This window comes from Prionailurus viverrinus, chromosome A3 (genome assembly GCF_022837055.1).
Source record: "Prionailurus viverrinus isolate Anna chromosome A3, UM_Priviv_1.0, whole genome shotgun sequence".
NCBI classification, from domain to species: Eukaryota; Metazoa; Chordata; class Mammalia; order Carnivora; family Felidae; genus Prionailurus; species Prionailurus viverrinus.
This window is the reverse complement of record NC_062563.1, coordinates 23,546,912-23,566,355: the sequence shown is the minus strand read 5'-3', so window position 1 is coordinate 23,566,355 and position 19,444 is coordinate 23,546,912. Positions and strand designations below refer to the sequence as shown.

Below are 19,444 nucleotides of genomic sequence, written 5' to 3'. Positions count from 1 at the left end.
CCTCCTGGGATTCTCTCTTTGTCTGCCCCTCACTCACTTGTGCGTATGCTCTCTCTCTGTAAAAAAAACAACAACAAAAAAACAAAAAGTTGTTTGCTTTACCTACTGAGCCAGCCAGTATCACGTTTTCATATAATCCGGGAGGCCAAACTGTTAATCTGTATATTACCTATTGTGGATGAAGTCAGAGGTAAAAAGATGATTTGAGTGGTATTTGGGCCAAGCCAAAATGAAGACTTCTATACTGATTGGATTTACTTATATCAGATTTGATATTTTCCTGGAGAATGTTAGGTAAAGCCAGTCAAACCTCTGACTCTCCCTTTCCTAGGGTCCTTATAGTGGAAACACTCCTTAACATAATAACTTTTCAGTTTATTAGAATGTTTCAGTTTCCTTAAACTGTCAACCATTTCTGCCTTCATTTGACTTGGTTTGCAGCTTTCCCCAGTATCAGCTCATCAGAATTGGTTGTTTAATGCTTAACTCATCCTTCAAATTACATGTTTTTGTTTTTTTCTTGGAATATTTCCGTTGTGAAAAATTTTTAATTTATGAAACTGTTTGAAAGGAAAAGAACAGGGACACCTAGTTGGTTCAGTTGGTAGAGCATATGCCTCTTGATCTCAGGGTTGTTAGTTCCAGTCCTATGTTGGGTAGAGCTTACTTAAAAAAAAAAATAAAAGGAAAACAATCACCTATAGCCACCCCCCCCCCCCTTTTTTTTAAGGCAGGCTCTACGCCCAATTTGGGGCTTGAACTTATGACCCGGAGATCAAGGGTTGCATGCTCTACTGACTGAGCCAGCTAGGCTCCCCTGTACACACATGAGTTTTGTTTGTTTGTTTTTTAGAGAGAGATTGTAAGTGTGGGAGAGGGCCAAAAGGAGAGAGAGAGAGAGAGAGAGAATAAGAATTCTAAGCAGGCTTCACGCTCAGTGCAGAGCCCAAGTGCCCCCAACATGACCCTGGGATCATGACCTGAGCAAAAATCAAGAGTTGGATGCTCTACTGACAGCCACCCAGGCGCCCGCCCCAACACACGAGTTTTAATGTGAGCTCAACGTGCTGTAATTTAGGATTCTGTCTTTTCATGTAATGTATTGCAAACAAATTCTTCCTAGGATGTGGTGGCATTACACATCAGATATGAGGATCCACTTCTGTTATTTTTCCACAGTCAGTCCATGGCAAAGATTTTGCTTCTGGTATGAGGCAGATGTTGCCCTTGGCAGTACTCTTATGTTGCTTGGGCAGTGTAGGCTTTTGAGACCCAAAGTTTAGTGGGAGAAGATGTAGCGAGATAGCCTGCTGTATGGAGGTGGCCTGCTTAAGTGCCCCGAGAGCTCAGAGTGGCTACATCTCATCTCCATTAGAACCGTCATTGGCCCCTAAAGATAAATTTTATTCATATAGAAAATGACCACCAATCCATACCCAAAGGTTTGATAAAGAGTTACTTAGGAAAAATATAAATTGTCAGAATGAACTCAAGAACAGGCAGAAAATATAAATATATCAAAGAAAGTACAAATAGATCTTGTCTAGCCTTCCAGATAGGGCCAGAAGTCAGTGTCTCAGCTTTTGTTTACTTCTTATGTAGTACTTAAAATTCGTAGAAGTTGCAGATTGCAGTTATTCCATTAATCTATTTTTTTTAATAACACTACTTTTTTTTTTTAAGTGTATTTTGAGAGAGAGCAAGAGAGAAAACGAACGTGAGCGGGGGAGGGGCAGAGAGAGGAGAGAAACAGAATCCCAAGCATGCTCCACACTGACAGTGTGGAGTCCAACTCGGGGCTTGAAAATCTGAGCATTTAACCAACTGAGCCAGCCAGGTGCTTCTGTTTATCTGTTTAATGGCTATATTTTTGTCTTTCCCTAGTGGACAGAGGCTTCATGTGGGCTTATGTCTCTTTTGGTCTTGGCTGTTTTTTTTAAATAGTCTCTCAGCAGATACTTGTTGAATGCATTAGCAAATGATTGAATTTAACCTGGAGAGTAATTGTTGTTTTGGAGTTCTGAGAGGTGCCCCTTATAGGTGAGTCCTTGGTAAGCAGTGTTGAGTGGGGGTCTCCTCACAGTCCTGGAACTACAGGATGCTGCATAATAGAGGAGGAACCAGTGGAGGACATGTCTATGTTGGAATGAGAGCAGGCATGAAAGAAGTCACTGACAGGGTTTCCTGGAGCTTTGTGTTTTGAATAATTCCTGTTTGTCTTTTATGTGTAGTGAGTGATGCTACACTCTGGGCAGACTTTCCCTAAGTTTCATAAATATTTAATTGGCTTTTTCAGGAGAATAAAGGCAGCCCCGCTGATGACTGAAAATGACAAAGCATCCACCTAACAGAAGAGGAATCAGCTTTGAAGTGGGAGCCCAGTTGGAAGCCCGGGACCGATTAAAAAACTGGTACTTTTACATTTTTCTGTTAATTAAATTCCTTCAGTAAAGGATTTTTGCTAGCACTGATAAAGAGGGCTTTTCTTAAATGTTCTGTAGTTTTTTCCTGCTCCCTGACTCTTGGAAGGTGGAAGGAGACTTAAGCCTAGAGCCGGGGGAATGTTCTTTCTCTTTGGTGCTGGGATCCATCTGTCATGGAGAGCATCCAGTGACTATTTGTTAATACTTGTTTCCCCTTTCTGTGTGTTTGTGTGAAGGAGTTACGGGAAAAAGAAGCATAGATGGCTATAAGGAAGGGACAAATTAATAGTGGCAGCTCTCTTGATCTTGGGTACCTGTCTGGAAGAAGAGAGGAGAGAAAAATCAGGGATGGAAGAATGAAGGAAAGGGATTAGATTGGAATAACTTGTGTGTTGTGAACACTCCATCCTGTTTTCTGAGTATGTGGTATGGTTGAAATTTAACATCACTCTGAAGAGGTGATTAAATTTAGAGACTGAGGGCTTGTAGTCCTGACTTGTCATTGGTTTATGACCTCTGACTTGTAATTAGCCTCTTTGAGCATCAGCTTTATCTATAAATGTGTGGGTACTAGTAGTATCAACCTCCAAGTTTTTCTGAGAATCACGTAGTAGAATGTGGGGAAAGACCTTCCTTATCAACTATAAAATGATGGTTGTTGTTGAGGACATCCTAGAATCTGGCCATTTGTTAATGCTTAAGGGAAAGGTGGGGGTTTCAGAACTCAAACCTTTCTTAGTTGTTGTTGTTGTTTTTAAAGTTTATTTATTTATAATCTATACCCAAAATGGGACTTGAACTCATGACCCCGAGATCAAGAGTCACATGCTCCACCAGCTGAACCAGTCACATGCTCCCCTTTCTGAGTTTTTATAAGGAAGAATGTAGCTCTTTTGGGGAGTTTTCTGAAAATAAGCTGACCAGTTCTTGGGGTGTAGGTAGAGAAGACAGGGGAAAGAGAAGCGAGGAAGTGGCTGGGGCAGAAATGTCTCTGCTGCTTTTTGGGGCTGGAAGAATTGATACATGAATTACAAACACTTTGAACACCTAGTTGTTGTAGGCTGTTTGTATCATCTATAATTATTTCCCTTTTTGGTTTCTCTTAGCACTTTTTAAGGCAGCTTAATCAAGGGAGGGAATTCTTTTTAAATGTGGAAAAAAAGTAAAATATAGAAAAAGTAAAAAGTACATCTAGCTGTAAAATAATCTGTGTACTTGTCACTAAGAATAAATATCAATAAAATACACTAATATATAAAATTTAATAATAAAATTTAACAAATTAGTAAATATCACTCAGAATAAATAAAACATTTTTATTATATTCATGTTTTAAAAAATAAAAGACATAAAACATTTCTTATTATATTTATGTTTTAAAAAATAAAAGACATAAAACATTTCTTATATAATAGAAGTATATTTTATACCCTTACCAGTTCAATTCCCCTTCTGTATTCCATGGAGGCAGCCAGCATCCCAGACTTATCCTTATCCCAGTTGTATCCTTTCTGTCCACGTTTTTAAATTTTTACTATGTATATGTATGCATAAATAATAGAAATATTTTAGGTATTAAAAATTAATATAAGTAGTAGTATATCATTTGTTTCTTTATGTTTTTGTGATTTAGCTATACTGATACATAAGATACTTATCCTATATTTATTTATATTTAATTTTTTTGTACTTTATTAAAACTTTTTTTTAATGTTTACTTTTGAGAGAGAGATGGAGTGTGAGCGGGGGAGGGGCAGAGAGAGAGGGAGACACAGAATCTGAAGCAGACCAGGCTCTGAGCTGTCAGCACAGAGCCTGATGTGGGACTCAAACTCACGAACTGGGAGACCATGACCTGAGCTGAAGTTGGACGCTTAACCAACTGAGCCACCCAGGCACCCCTCATTTTATGTTATTTTATTTTTATTTATTTATTTCAAGTAAGCTCTAGACCCATCATGGGGCTTGAACTCATGACCCTGAGATCAAGAGTCTCACACTCTTCTGACTGAGCCAGCCAGGCACCTCAGCAGCACTGTGTTTAAAGTGAAAAACTGGATGCCTCCCTGGCTCAGTCGGTACAGCATGCAGTTCTTGACCTTGGGGCCATGAGTTTGAGCCCTACATTGGGTGTAGAGATTACTAAAAAGAATAAATAAAAAAAAAATAAACACAGTGCTACTGTGAACATCTCTGTAAATGCCTTTTTGTGTCCATTTGCAAGAATATTTATTGGGCAGTGACTTTTCAAACTTGTTTTATGGCAATTTATAGTAAGAAATATATTTTAAATCCAGGGTAGTAACCATCCGTATACACATATAAATTTCAGTGAAGCAAAATTCTTTAGTAACCTTTCTTAACCTTAGTACATGCATTATACTTTGATGTTTTTCTTCTATGTTGTGTGTTTCCTGACCATATGCACAAATGCTGGTCTAGAATCATTAATTTCATTTTATAATTGAATGGGTCATGAACTACTGTTTGATAAGTCCTACTCCAGTGAATTCGTTGAATAATGTACACATTTTCAGTTTTATTGGAACTTGCAAAATTTATCTCCAAAATGCTTCTACTAAATTGCTCCCACCAGTAGTACATAAAACTTCTTGTTTTTCTACATCCTTATCAATTTTTGCCTTTGACAGACTTTCTGGTTTGTCAGTCTGTTGGTTATAAAACTTTTATTGTTTGTTCCCTGTACTTCTGGTGAAGTTGAGCATTTTCTAATATCTGTGTTTTGTGGCTTGCTCTTGACTATTTTTCTATTGGATTGTTTGTCTTTTCTTAGTGATTTATCAGTATTTTACTAATATGTTATCGATTCCAATGCTTTGTTAGTTTGTATTGCAGAAATCTTCCAGTCTGTAGCTTGTCTTTTCAGCTTACTTCTGATATCTTTCATGGGATGTAATATTCTCTGAAATTCTTCTAAAAGTTTTAAAGGTTTGCTTTTTACATTTTGATCTTTATCTACCTAGAATTAATTTTATGTATGTGATGAACTTGGTCTAATACTCGTTTTTATTCACCATATAAATAATCAGTTGCCCCAGCATCTTTTATAGGATAGTCTGTCCTTTCCCCACTAATCTGCAATACTACTTCTATATATCAAATCCCATAACATGGGTCTCTTCTTAGCTCTTTATTTTATTAATTTATATTTACTCTGGTGCTACTAGCAACACATAATCCAATAGATATTGCTTTAAAATAAATCTTTTTAAATTAATTAATTGTGAGAGAGAGAGCGAGTGAGCGAGCACGAATGGGGAAGGGGCAGAGAGAGAGGGGGAAAGAGAGAATTCCAACCAAGCTCAACATTGCCAGTGTGGAGCCCGATGCAGGGCTCAAACCTATGAACTGAACTGTGAGATTATGTCCTGAGCCAAAATCAAGAGTTGGATGTTCAACCGACTGAGCCACCCAGGCGCCCCAAAAATAAGTCTTGATATCTGTTAAGACAGGTTTTGCCTTTTTGTGCTTTATTTTCTTTGTTGTATTCTTAGACCTTTACTCTTATTTTTTAAACAGTTGAAGTATAATTGACAGTCAGTGTTACATTAATTTCAGGTGTAGACATTTGCTTTTAACATGAATAGCTGTATTTGTGTAGTTTCTTAAAAACTGTTGTAGTTTCACAATAAATTGCATTGGATTTATAATTAATTTGGGGGAATTAACATCTTTATGATAGAGTTTTTACTTATGAAAATATTATTTTTTTGTATTTATTCACATTTTCTTTTATGAACTTGTTTTATAACCTCCATTTTGCATATTATCTGTTAGACTTATTCCTAAGTACCTTCTAGTTTTTGTTGGTTCTGTGAATGGATCTTTTTACATTATATCTTTTCTTTGGTTATTGGTGGTGTGTAGTAATGCTGTTGAGTTTTTATTGTTGTTGACCAAATTCAGTGTGTGGACTTTACTGAGATCATAGCTCAAAAACAATTGCTAAAAAAAAGATTTATGACATTTATGATATTGTTGGATATTTGAACATTGATTAATGATATTAAAGGATCATTGTTAACTTTTGTAGGTATGGAAATGATATAGCTATGTTTTTAAAGAGTCCTCATTTTTTAGAGATTATATACTGGCATATTAATGACTACAATGAGGTGTTGTCTGGGACTTACTTCAAAGGAAATAGGAAATGAGGAAAAGATGGAGAATAGGGAAAGCAAAAGTGGCAGTGAGTGATGGGTATGTGAGGGTTTATTGCTGTTGAGTTTTATATACTAATCTTGTATCTAGAAACCTTGCTGCATTTTCGTATTTGTCCTACTAGTTCTTTTAAATTTTATTATTATTTAAAAAATACTTATTTTGAGAGAGAGAAAGAGAGAGACATTCCCAAGCAGGTTCTGTGCTGTCAGTGCTGAGTCTGACATGGGGCTCAATCTCAGGTACCTGAGAGGTCGTGATCTTATGACCTGAGCTGCAATCAAGAGTCAGATGCTTAACCAACTGGGCCACCCAGGCGCCCCTTGACCATATGCATTTTTGTCTCTTCAGTCTGTTAATATGGTATATGACATTAGTAGAGTTTCTAAGCTTGAACGATTCTTTTTTTTTCCTTCCAAGATTTTATTTAAATTCAAGGTAGTCAACGAATAGTGTAGTATTGGTTTTAGGAGTAGAATTTAGTGATTCATCACTTACATATAATACCCAGTGCTCATCACAAGTGCCCTCCTTAATGTCCATTGCATTTAGCCCATTCCCCCACCCACCTCCCCTCCAGCAACCCTCAGTTTGTTCTCTATAGTTAAGAGTCTGTTAGGTTTGTCTCCCTTCTCTCTTTTTATCTTACTTTATTTTTCCTTCCCTTCTCATATGTTCATCTATTTTGTTTCTTAAATTCCACATGAGTGAAATCATATGTTTATCTTTCTCTGACTGACTTTTTTTGCTTAGTATGATATACTCTAGTTTCATCCATGTCGTTGCAAATGACAAAATTTCATTCTTTTTGATGGCTGAGTAATATTCCATTGTATACATGTATGTGTGTAAATATATATACATGTATATATTATGTGTGTGTATAATCTATATACATACACACCACATCTTCATTATCTGTTCATCAGTTGATGGACATTTGGGCTCTTTCCATAATTTGGCTATTGTTGATAGTGTAATGTTGAATAAGTCTTGACTATGTTCCTGGATAAATCCTATTAGATCATTTATATAATAAATTATATAAACGTTTGCTAATATTTTATTTGAGATTTTCATATCCACGTTCACTAGTACTTTTGGTTTTGATCTTTTCTTGCCCTATCCTTGTCTGGTTTCAGTGTGTTATAGAAATCTTAGAAAATGAGGTTGTTTTTTCTCTATTTCCTCTGGAAAAGTCTCTTGAAGCTCTGCTAAATCTTGCTAATACCCTTTTTTGCAAAAATAAAAAAAAATTTTTTTGAGAGAGAGAGAAAGAGTGGGCAAGAGTGCAGGGAAAGGGCAGAGGGAGAGGGAGAGATTGAATCTTAAGCGGGTTCCATGCTCAGCACGCAGCTCAATCTCATGATCTTGAGATTATGACCTGAGCCGAAATCAGGAGTCAGACACTTAACCAACTGAGTGAGCTTTACAGGTGCCCTTGAAAATACATTTTAGACTGTCAAATCAAATACTTTAATAGTTACTGTTCTGCTGTGTTCTTTTTCTTGAGTAAATTATGTCAATTTTATTTATGCTTATGTCATATCTTTTTCAAGTATGTTAGCAATATTAAGACTATTTATATAATAAATAGTAAGTAACATAGGAGAAAGTTACTTGTAAAATCTACCAACCTAACTACTTAGTCTTTTCTGTAATTGCTTATGTATGAAATAGGTATGACCACGGGGTGCCTGGCTGGCTTAGTTGGTAGAGCATACAACTCTTTTTTTTTTTTTTTTTTTTTAATTTTTTTTTTTTTTCAACGTTTATTTATTTTTGGGACAGAGAGAGACAGAGCATGAACGGGGGAGGGGCAGAGAGAGAGGGAGACACAGAGTCGGAAACAGGCTCCAGGCTCTGAGCCATCAGCCCAGAGCCCGACGCGGGGCTCGAACTCCGGGACCGCGAGATCGTGACCTGGCTGAAGTCGGACGCTTAACCGACTGCGCCACCCAGGCGCCCCTATAGAGCATACAACTCTTGATCTCGTGGTCATGAGTTCAAGTCCCATGGTGGGTGTAGTGATTACTTAAAAAAAATTCTGTTAAAATAAAATAGGCATGATCAGTGTGTACATAAGACTTCTGTACTTTTACTTTTTTAGTCATTATGAAAGCATAATACAGTAGATACTTGTTCTCTTAAGTGGGTAAACAATATTTCAGATTGTTATTCTACCTGTGTAGAACTTTTTGCTTCCAATTTTTTTTCACATTTCCACAGAAAGTGGTGTATTGCCTTTAGAACAAAATAAGATACTTTCAGAACTTTTGTTAGTGGGGGCACCTGGGTGGCTTAGTTGGTTGAGTGTCCGACTTCAGCTCAGGTCATGATCTCGCAGTTTGTGAGGTTGAGCCCCGCGTCGGGCTCTGTGCTGACAGCTCACAGCCTGGAGCCTGCTTCAGAGTCTGTGTCTCCCTGTCTCTCTGCCCCTCCCATGCTCATGCTCTGTCTCTCTCTGTCTCTCAATAATAAATAAACATTAAAAAAAATTAAAAAAAAAAAACTTTTGTTAGTGAAGAAAAACCGTTAGAAATTGAAAACTTTTCTAAAATATTATTTGGCAGCTGATCAAGTAGGCCCTTTAACTTAGCAAACTTACTACCTGCAACTGTGTGGAGCCCAAGCTGTCTGATTAGATACAGCTAACTGCTTAGAAGTGTGGCTTGCGCTTGTGGCCAGAGTACCAGCTATCACATCTGACCTCCTTGGCCTTGACACCAGCAGTACTTTTTCTCCAGCACCCACTCACAGCTCTTCCTCACCACCCCCTGCCTCGCAGCCCTGTATAGGACCCTGTTGAGGTATGTTTGTTAGGTGTTGCCTATGGGGCAGGCAGGGGGCCAGGCTACTTTTGGGGCAACAGCGGCCAGGATCAGCTCCTGAGAGCCTGGCACTATCCAAGGAGAGCCAGAGGCCCCACTGCCAATGCTGCCACTTGAAACCTTCGTCTGGCTGTGGGGCCACCATGCCTGGTATAGAGCAGGTGGGGGGCTTCCAGCAACTACAGATGTCTGAGGTAGGAAAACAAGGCTGCCAGCTTGTGGCAGCCCCAACAGTGATCCTCAAGGGCTGATCTTGGCCTCCAACCCTGGCTGAGGAGAAAAGGGACCACCCATTGTCCCATAGGAGAGAGGCCCTCCAATTTTTTTTACTTATTTACTCACTTCTGTGGTAATTTAGCAAACTATCTCAGGCAGTGAATGGAATGCTGTCCTACCCACTTTTATTCTAGTTAGGGGAACAGGATCTTGTCAGGGGGATAGAGGGACCTCCTTGTGGCTAGAGTGGTCTGGTTTTAGAGTGGAATGTGGATGGGGCTAAGGGAAGGGATGTGTATAGGCCCAGGGGAGGATGAGCTATGCTCTGCCTGTGGAGTTGGGAAAGTCTTCTCAGAAAAGGTGAGAGTGGAGCCATAAATAAAGCTGCAGTGAACATTTGGGCAAAAGCAGAGTTTTTTCAGAGGGGTAGGATATCCGGTCATAGAATCAGTTCTAAGGATTGAATGGTTAGGTCCCTTTGAGTGCAGGTGACTGTACCAAGAAATCCAGTTGTCCTTGAGTCACATTCAGGTAAATTTGCTACCTCGAATGCCTTTTTCAAACAAATATAGCAAATCAACAGCCCAGCCTGTGGACTTAAAGTTGTAAGCATTTCTACAAATGTTTTTAAGCTCTTATCTGGTGTACTGACAAATGATTATAACTGAGGGTGAAGAGTTGTGGATTAGAGTCTCATATACTATAATTACTTGGGTTTACTTGGTCAAGTTACTTTACCTCTCCGAGTCTCAGTTTCCATGTAGGCAAAATGGGGAATTATAATTGGATTATGTGGATTAGATAGGATTATTCCTGTGGGAGCATTTTGTATTCATTACCAGGAAAATACAGCTATTAGTTTTCTTCTTAATCATGTCTACTATAAAAATGAAAACATTATGGCCAGTTTGTAAGAAGTTTTAGGACCAAAAGTGTATAAAGTTAACATTTATAGTCCTGTATCCACTTCATGGATTATCTAGTTTAATTTTCCAGTTAACAGTACCATGAGATATGGGTGCTGTTATTTACCTCATTTTAAAAGTAAGACAAAGGGGGCTCAGAGAGGTAATGTTATTTGCTTAAGGTCACACAGGATTAGGACTGGGATTTGAACCCAGATAGACTGAGTTCATGGCTTCTCTGAAAAACCCAAATTCTCCAGAGTGTTTAATGTTTGACTCCTAAATTTTATTTATTTATTTATTTATTTATTTATTTATTCATTCATTCATTCATTCATTCATTCAGTCTCCTGACTCCTGTTTCCATTATCAGAAACACATTCTGATAATGTTCATTTGAATTCCTAATGCAGAGGACTGGACATTTGTTTGACTCTGAATGCTTTGAGAAATAATGGAGGAGGGGCGCCTGGATGGCTCAGTGGTTAAAATGTCCGACTCTTGATTTCTGCTCAGGTCATGATCTCAGGGTTCCTGAGATTGAGCCCTGAGTTGGGCTCAGTGCTGACAGTGCGGCACCTGCTTGGATTCTCTCTCTCCCTCTCTCTCTGTCCCTCCCCTGCTCACACTGTCTCTCTTTCTCTCCAAATGAATAAATAAACCTTAAAAAAAAAAAAAACAAAACAGGATTTGTGGCCCCTGGTGGCTGGTTCAGTTGGTAGAGCATGCAATTTTTCTTCATCTTGGGGTTGTTTGACCCCCATTATGGGTGTAGAGATCATTTAAAAAGAAATAGGCAGTGACTTAAAAAATAATAATGGAGGATTTGTTTTATTATCTTTATTATTTATTATCTTTGTTATTTATTTATCTTTAGAAGTGGTGGTGTTTTTACCCTGATAAATGATTTGTTTATATTACAATAAGTAGTGTATCTGCAGGGCAGAGCCACATGTTGAATGTGTGTTTTTAGTACATTGGGATAAGATGCGGTAATGGGATTAGGGTCTCACTCTTCATCACTTACTTCCTTTTGATTTTTAACTTCTGAATCCTTGGATTTTTTGTTCTTATTTTGAAGAGACTAAAGTAAATGAGTGTCAGCTTTTTTATTATGAAAATTTTCAAACATAATGAAAAATTGAAAGAACAGTGAGATAAGCACTATACCTTTCACTTGTATTTACTAATTGTTAACATGTAGCCAATTTGATTCATACACTTTTTATAATTTTATTAATCATGATTAGTAGTAATTCCATAATATTTAGTGTCTAGACCATATTCAGATTTTCCTGTTGTCCCAAGAATGTCATTTTTCAAGGTTTCTTTTCTTTATTTTAGAGAAAGAGAGCATGAGCTGGGGAAAGGGGCAAGGGGGGCAGAGAGAGAGAGAATCCCAAGCAGGCTCCACGCTCAGCTCAGAGCCTGACACAGAGCTCAATCCCACAACCCTGGAATCAGAACCTGAGCCGAAATCAAGAGTTGGATGCTCAACTGACTGAGCCACCCAGACACCAAGAATTTTTTTTTTAATTTTTTTTTAATGTTTACTTATTTTTGAGACAGAGAGAGACAGAGCGTGAACAGAGGAGGAGCAGAGAGAGAGGGAGACACAGAATTTGAAACAGGCTCCAGGCTCTGAGCTGTCAGCACAGAGCCCGACACGGGGGTCGAACTCACAGACCGTGAGATCGTGACCTGAGCTGAAGTCGGACGCTTAACCGACTGAGCCACCCAGGCACCCCAAGAATGTTGTTTTTAGAAATCGAGGTTTACTCAGTCAAGATTGGCACATTACATTTTTTTAACATTTTAAAAAAAGTTTATTTTAGGAGAGAGAGCGAGAGAGAGAGAGAGAGAGAGAGAGAGAGAGTGTGTGTGTGTGTGTGTGTGAGGTGGGGAGAAGCAGAGAGAGAGAGGGAGAATCCCAAGCAGGATCTGTATTGTCAGCGCAGAGCCTGATGTGGGGCTTGACCTCATGAACTGTGAGATCATGACCTGAGCTGAAGTCAGGAGTTGAACCTTTAACAGACTGAGCCATCCAGGTACCCCCATTTTTTTTTAAAGATTTTATTTTTAAGTAATCTCTGCACCCAATGTGGGGCTCAAACTTACACCCTGAGATCAAGAGTTGCATGCTCTTCCGACCGAGCTAGCCAGGCACCCCTACGTTTTTGGTTTTATGTCTTTAGTTGCTTTTATTCCATAATAATCCTTCACCCCTTTCCTAATCCCTCCCCCACCATGGCATTATTTATTTATTTTTAAGAGACCTGAACAGTTTCGTAGAATATTCCATATGTGGGGTTGGTCACATTGTTTTCTCATGGTGAATTCAGCTTGATTCATGTATTCTCTTATACTTCCTGTAAACTGGAAGTTAGATCTAGACAAAAGAGTAAACATTTTTTTGCAGTGTTTCAGCGGTAATGATGTGTGTTTCATATTGTATCACATCAGGGACACACAAAACTGGGTTGTCCCACTGTTCCATGTGGTGACTGCCATCCCTCACCATTTTAAAGGTACATGTTTCTCTGTGAAAGTATTAAGCAATTTGTGGGAATGCTTTGGTATGTTTCAATATCCTGTTACCCCACATCCTTTACCTAATGATTTCGGCATCCATTGATAATCCTTACCTGAGTAAATTATTACACTGGCAGTGGAAGAATAATGATTTTCTACCTCTGTCATTCCCTTTATGTTTTGTGTTTTATTAGTTGACATTCTCCTGCAAGAAGAACTTTTCTTTTTTCTCTTTTCATTATTAAGAATCACCAAGACTGAGATTATTTAGTGTGGTGTTGTAGTCAGTTATATTCATTATTCTCTTTGGTGCTAAAATTATCCCAGAGTTAGCCAGTGGGAGGCCTTTTAACTGGTTCTTTGTACTTTCGACACACTCCTATTAGTCCTCGAAGTATTTTCTTATTTTCTGGTACTGCTAGAAGCCCCAGATTTATCTTGCACATGCCCCGATCCAGACCCTGGACTCCGCCATTTCTCCAAGGAGTCCTAATTCCTTTCAGTTGGAAGTAGTATTTAGAAATTAAGCTTTGGACATTGGGTGTGTTTATTCCTGCTACAATGTTACTGCTTTTTGGCCTTTTCAGTGGATAAAGCTAAGAAATAAAATTTTTGAAAAATTGTGAGTTCATTTTGGTATTTCCAATTTAAATTTAATATTTGGTAATTTATATTTTGATTTTTCTTTTTGCCTTTTTTCTCTTACATTGAAAATTTTTATTTCTTCTTTTTTAAGGTTTTATTTTTTAAGTAATCTCTATGCCCAATGTGGGGCTTGAACTCACAAGCCTGAGATCAGAAGTCACATGCTCATACGGAACACCTAACGAATTCTCTTATGCTACGCTTTTGCCAGTCTATAATTATTTGATTTGATTATTTTTTATTTCTTATTTTTGTTTTTTTAAAAGTTTTTTACAAATTTATTTTGAGGAGGGGAGGGGCAGAGAGATAGAGGGAGAGAGGGAGAATCCCAAGCAGGGTCTGTACCATGGCCAGTGTGCAGAGCCCAACTTGGGGCTCAAACCCATGAAACCATGAGATCATGACCTGAGCTGAAATCAAGAGCTGGATGTTCAACCAGTTGAGCCACCCAGGCACCCTTCTTTAAGACTTTATTTTATTTTTACTTATTTATTTAAAAAAAACTTTAATATTTATTTATTTTGAGAGAGACAGAGAAAATGTATGCACACATGCGAGTGGGTGAGTGGCAGAGAGAAAGGAGAGAGAGAATCCCAAGCAGGTTCCTCACTGATAGCACGGAGCCCAATATGGGGCTCGATCTCATGAACTGTGAGATTATGACCTGAGCCCAAACCAAGAGTTGGATGCTTAACTGGCTGAGCCACCCAGGGACCTCAGAGAAATTATTTATTTAATTAAAAAAATTGTTTTTTTAATGTTTATTTTTGAGAGAGAGAGAGAGAGACAGACAGACAGACAGACAGACAGAGTGTGAGTCAGGGAGGAGCAGAGAGAGGGAGACACAGAAGCTGAAACAGGCTCCAGGCTCTGAGCTGTCAGCACAGAGCCCAATGCAGGGCTTGAACCCACAGACCGTGAGATCATGACCTGAGCCAAAGTTGGACGCTTAACTGACTGAGCCACCCAGGTGCCCCCAACTTTTTTTATGTTTAATTAGTTTTGAGAGAGAGAGACAGCATGAATGGGTGATGGGGGGAAAGAGAGAGGGAACCCCGGGCACCCCGAGAAATTTTTTTAATATTGTAGAATTAGATAGTTATGTGAAGGACTGACCATGCAGGCTCTCCATATGCAGCTTCTCCATTAAATCTCAGGAAGCTATGTTGTTATGTTGTTTATTGTTTCAATTTTATAAATGAAGGAAGAAACCAAGGCTCACAGAGGTAAGTCCTTTGTTCCTAATTTCACAGCTGGTGACTGGTGGAGCTAGGATTGAACCCCTGTTGATCTGACTCGAAAGGCTGGCTATGCCTCCTAGGTGATTCCTTTCCCTAGTGATATTTTCCTGAGTGCTCTTCCATGTTTTCTGAATTTGCTGCTAGGTTGCCAAAAAACAAAAAAGACATGAAAAGGGTTAAAGTATTTTTCGAACCTCATGTGACAGTAGATGTGTAGGGAGATACAAATGTGATCCAGAGTGGGTGAGAGGTCTTTCTTGATTAATGCTGTGATATTTTTAATAGGTCTGTATCTTTGATTTATTTTGTCTGAAATGCTTATACAGAAGCCTAGTTTCTCTCTTGTCTACTACACATATTACACTTCTGTTAAACAACAGTAGTAATGGCAGCTAACATTTGTCAGAGATTTGCTTTGTGTCAGGTATGATGCTAATTGCCTTAATTGCTTAGGCAAGCCCATTTAGAACTGAAGCTCAGAAGTAAAATGACTTGCCCAAGATCACAGATTAATCACTGATGAATCTGAGACTTAACCTGTTTTTTAAAAAAATGTTTATTTATTGGGGTGCCTGGGTGGCTCAGTTTAAGTGTCTGACTTTGGCTCAGGTCAGGATCTCACAGTCTGTGGGTTTGAGCCACATGTCCGGCTCTGTGCTGACAGCTCAGAGCCTAGAGCCTGGTTCAGATTCTGTCTCCATCTCTCTCTGCCCCTCTGCCACTTGCGCTCGCTCTCTCTCTCTCTCTCTCTCTCTCTCTCTTTCTCTCTCAAAAATAAGTAAGAGAGAGAGAGAGAGAGGTAGAGGGGCAGAGAGAGGGAGAGAAAAAGAATCCCAAGCAGGCTCCACACTGTCAGCACACAGCCGGACGCGGGGCTTGATCCCACAAACTGTGAGATTATGACCTGAGCCTAAATCAAGAGTTGGATACTCAACCTACTGAGCTACCCAAGCGCCCCTAACTTGGTTGTATTAGACAACTGTTTTATGTATCTTACCAGAAATCATTTGTAAATCATCTAAGCCAGTTTTTCTTAAATTCTAGGGTCCCAAAGAAATCATAGATTTAGGATTTTTATTATTTAGGGAGGGGAATTTGTAAAATAAAGATTTAGATTTTCCATGGAGGTTGTTACTTCTTTTTTTTTTTTTTTTTTTTTTTGGAGGTTGTTACTTCTTAAAAAAGTTTATCTCACCAAACAGGCTGTGGAGTACTGATAAGAATTCATCTTCTAATTTTGGAACTACCACTTTGGGACACACTTTCCAGATATCCATTTCCTGCCTGCCTCTTTACCTTGTGCAGATGAACTGACTTAAGATGTGAGAGGCTTCAGTCTCCTAGCAGTGATGTTTGGTGGATAGGACAGAAACTGCTAGTTCTGCCACCCTCCGCCTTTTTCCTATCATCTGTCAGGAGCACACCATCTGCCTTGAACAGTAGGCCTCGCCTTCTCTGTTCTACCCAGAACATGGTGAAAAACTCCTCTGTCTGTTGCTTTCCTAACTCTTTGGCACATTTCCACTGCTTTGTTTCCATTTAAGTTGATCATGGTCTCTTTCCATTTTTTTGTACAAAGGATTTTAAAATCTGAGTTTCATTGTGTCCTTAGCTCTTGTCTCACTTTTTTTTTTTTTTTTTTTTAATTATATTTAAGCACTGGGGTGCTTGGGTGGCTCACTTGGTTAAGCATCTGACTCTTGATTTTGGCTCAGGTCATGATCTTACGGTTTGTGGGATCGAGCCCCACATCAGCACAGATCCCATTTGAAATTTTCTGTCTTCCTCTCTTCTCTGCCTCTCCCCTGCTCTCTTTCAAAATAAATAAATAAAAAAGATTATATTAGAATTATTTGCACTGATCAAGTCTGAGTTTCTGGTTCTTATCTCTTCACTTCTTGTACCATCTTTTTTTTTTTTTTTGGTACATCCTTTTTTTAAATGTTTATTAATTTTGAGAGAGAGGCACATGCAGGGGAAGGGCAGAGAGAGAGGAGAGAGAGTGAATCCCAAGCAGGCTCCACACTGTCAGCAGAAAGCCCAATGGCAGGGTTTGAACTCTGGAACCATGAGATCATGACCTGAGCCGAAAGAGTCAGTTGCTTAACCAACCGAGCCACCCAGGCGTCCCATGGTAATTCTATTTTTAACTTTTTGAGGAACCTCCACACTGTTTTCCAGAGTGGCTGCACCAGTTTGCATTCCCACCAACAGTGCAAGAGGGTTCCCCTTTCTCCGCATCTTCGCCAACACCTGTTGTTTGTTGTGTTGTTAATTTTAGATGAGTTGTTTTAGTGGAGCACTGGGGATAAAATCCTGATGGGCATGAGTTCAAGAAAAATGGGAGAGAGAGCTGGTGTGGTGCACAAATGGAGGAATTGGCCATTTATAGGAGCAGATAGTTCATTTATTTATTATAAGGGGAAGAGGAAGACTGGGTGTACAGATGGAAATGAAGGTTGACTTGTGGGATTGATGATGGGAGCATGTGTTTTTTCTTTTTCTTGTGTGTATTTTCTGTTTTAAAATTGAGTTATAATTTATATACTGTACAGTTATATGAATCTTGCCAAATTCACAGTCATGCATGCACCACCACAAAATGTAGAGCGCTTTTATTACCCCACAAAATTTCCTTGTATGCCTTTCTACTCCTTCTGCCATTTCCAGCATCTGTTACCCACTGATCCTGTCTTTGTCCATGTAGTTTTACTTTCTCCAGAATGTCATATAAATGGAATTGGACAGTGTGTAGCCTTTTAAATTTGTGTTATCCTATTCACTTATCATAATGCATTTGAAATTCATCCACACCTTTGCATGAATCAGTAATTTCTTCATTTTATTGCTAGAATTCCATTATATGGATGTACCACAATTTATCCATTTACCTGTTCAAAGATATGAATTGTTTCCAGGTTTTACTAAATAGGAATACACTTTTGCTTACAGATTTTGTGAGAACATAAGTTCTCATTGTCTTGGGCAAATGCCAAGGAGTGTGATTGCTGGATTATAGGTTAAATGTATGTTTAACTTGTTGAAAAACTGCCAAACTGTTTTCCAGTGTGGCTATTCCATGTTTGCATTTCCACTGGCAATGCGTGTGAGTCCCAGTTGCTCTATGTCTTTGCCAGCACTTGGTGGGATTCTTTTGTTTCCCTTTTTTATTTTTCTAAATTGAGTTATAATTTATATACCATAAATTTACTCTTTTAAACCATACAAATCAGTGGTTTGTAGCATATTCACAAAGTTGTACAATTGTTGCTACTCTAATTTCAGAATATTTTTGTCACCCCGAAAAGAAACCCTGTATGCATTAGCAGTCATTCCTTTTTCCCCTCAGCTTGCCCCAGCCCTAGGCAATTACTAATATACTTTCTGTCTCTATAGATTTGTCTATTCTGGGCATTTGCTCAGAAACTGAATCATACAGTGTTTTTCTTTGTGACTGGCTTCTTTCACTTAGTATAGTTTCTTTTTTTAAAATTAAATTTTTTTTCAAGAATCATTTTTGTCGTAGCATATATCAACATTTTTTTTAAGTTTATTTGAGAGAGAGATAGGAGAGCAGATGGGGGTGGGGGCAGAGAGAGAGGGAGACTCTGAGGTCTGAGGTGTCAGTGCAGAGCCTTATGCAGGGCTCGAACTCACGAATTGTGAGATCATGACCTGAGCTGAAATTAAGAGTTGGATGGTTAACACACTGAGCCACCCAGGCACCCCAATAAACATTGTTTTTGATGGGCGAGTAACAATATTCCATTATAGGGATATGCTATATTTTGTTTATCCATTTATCAGTTGATGAGTGTTTGTGTTGTTTTCACTATTTGGTTATTAGGAATAATGCTGCTATGAACATTTGTGTATGAGTTTGTATGTAGACATATTTTCATATTTCTTGTGTATCTACCTAAGAATAGAATGGCTGGGTCATATGCTAATTATCCTGTTTAATCTTTTGAGGAATTGCCAAATTTTCCCCTACAGCAGTTGCGCTGTTTTACATTCCCACCAGCAGTGGGATTCTTTTTTTGATTGATTTTATTTTTTAAATGAAATAAGGAAATCCTCAGCTAAGGTTGAAAATCAAAAGGAGGAGGGCTTGGGTTTGAGGAAAGAAGATATTAGGTATGAAATGTCATTTAGGAGAGTGAAGAGGGATTGGATATGAGAAATGTGGTAGGATTGCTGATGCCATCAAATGCCACTAAAGTCCCACTGGAGGTTGGTGGTCATGGAGTTTTTCAGTAAGCTTTTTATGTTATTTTAGTTTTTTAAGACTTTATTTTTAAGCAGTCTCTATGCCTAACATGGAGCCCACACTCAACCCTGAGATCTAGAGTTGTATGCTCCACCGACTCAGCCAGTCAGCGTCCCAGCTTTTTATTTTAGAATAGTTTTAGATTTAAGAAAAATTCCGAAGATAATACAGAGTGTTCCCATATATGACACACCCAGTA

The 19,444-nt window shown here is 38.6% G+C and overlaps 1 protein-coding gene and 1 non-coding gene across 7 annotated transcripts in view; one reads left to right on the top strand and one right to left on the bottom strand.

Annotated features, from left to right (window-relative positions):
* The window catches only part of PHF20 (PHD finger protein 20), a 173,053-nt gene that overhangs the window by 44,769 nt on the left and 108,840 nt on the right, over nt 1-19,444 (top strand). For 3 of the 6 annotated variants that reach the window (XM_047853751.1, XM_047853750.1, XM_047853753.1), the window contains exon 2: nt 2,297-2,411. In XM_047853751.1, coding sequence (XP_047709707.1) covers nt 2,329-2,411 — 83 coding nt within the window. In that variant the 5' untranslated portion in view covers nt 2,297-2,328. Of the gene's footprint in view, nt 1-2,294; nt 2,412-3,904; nt 3,926-9,332; nt 9,416-19,444 lie in introns of those variants that run through there. The other 3 variants (XM_047853754.1, XM_047853757.1, XM_047853758.1) reach the window with 3 other exon arrangements.
* Nucleotides 9,620-9,750, bottom strand: LOC125163173 (small Cajal body-specific RNA 20). The gene has a single exon (XR_007151330.1). It is a non-coding gene; the product is annotated as a small Cajal body-specific RNA 20 (non-coding RNA).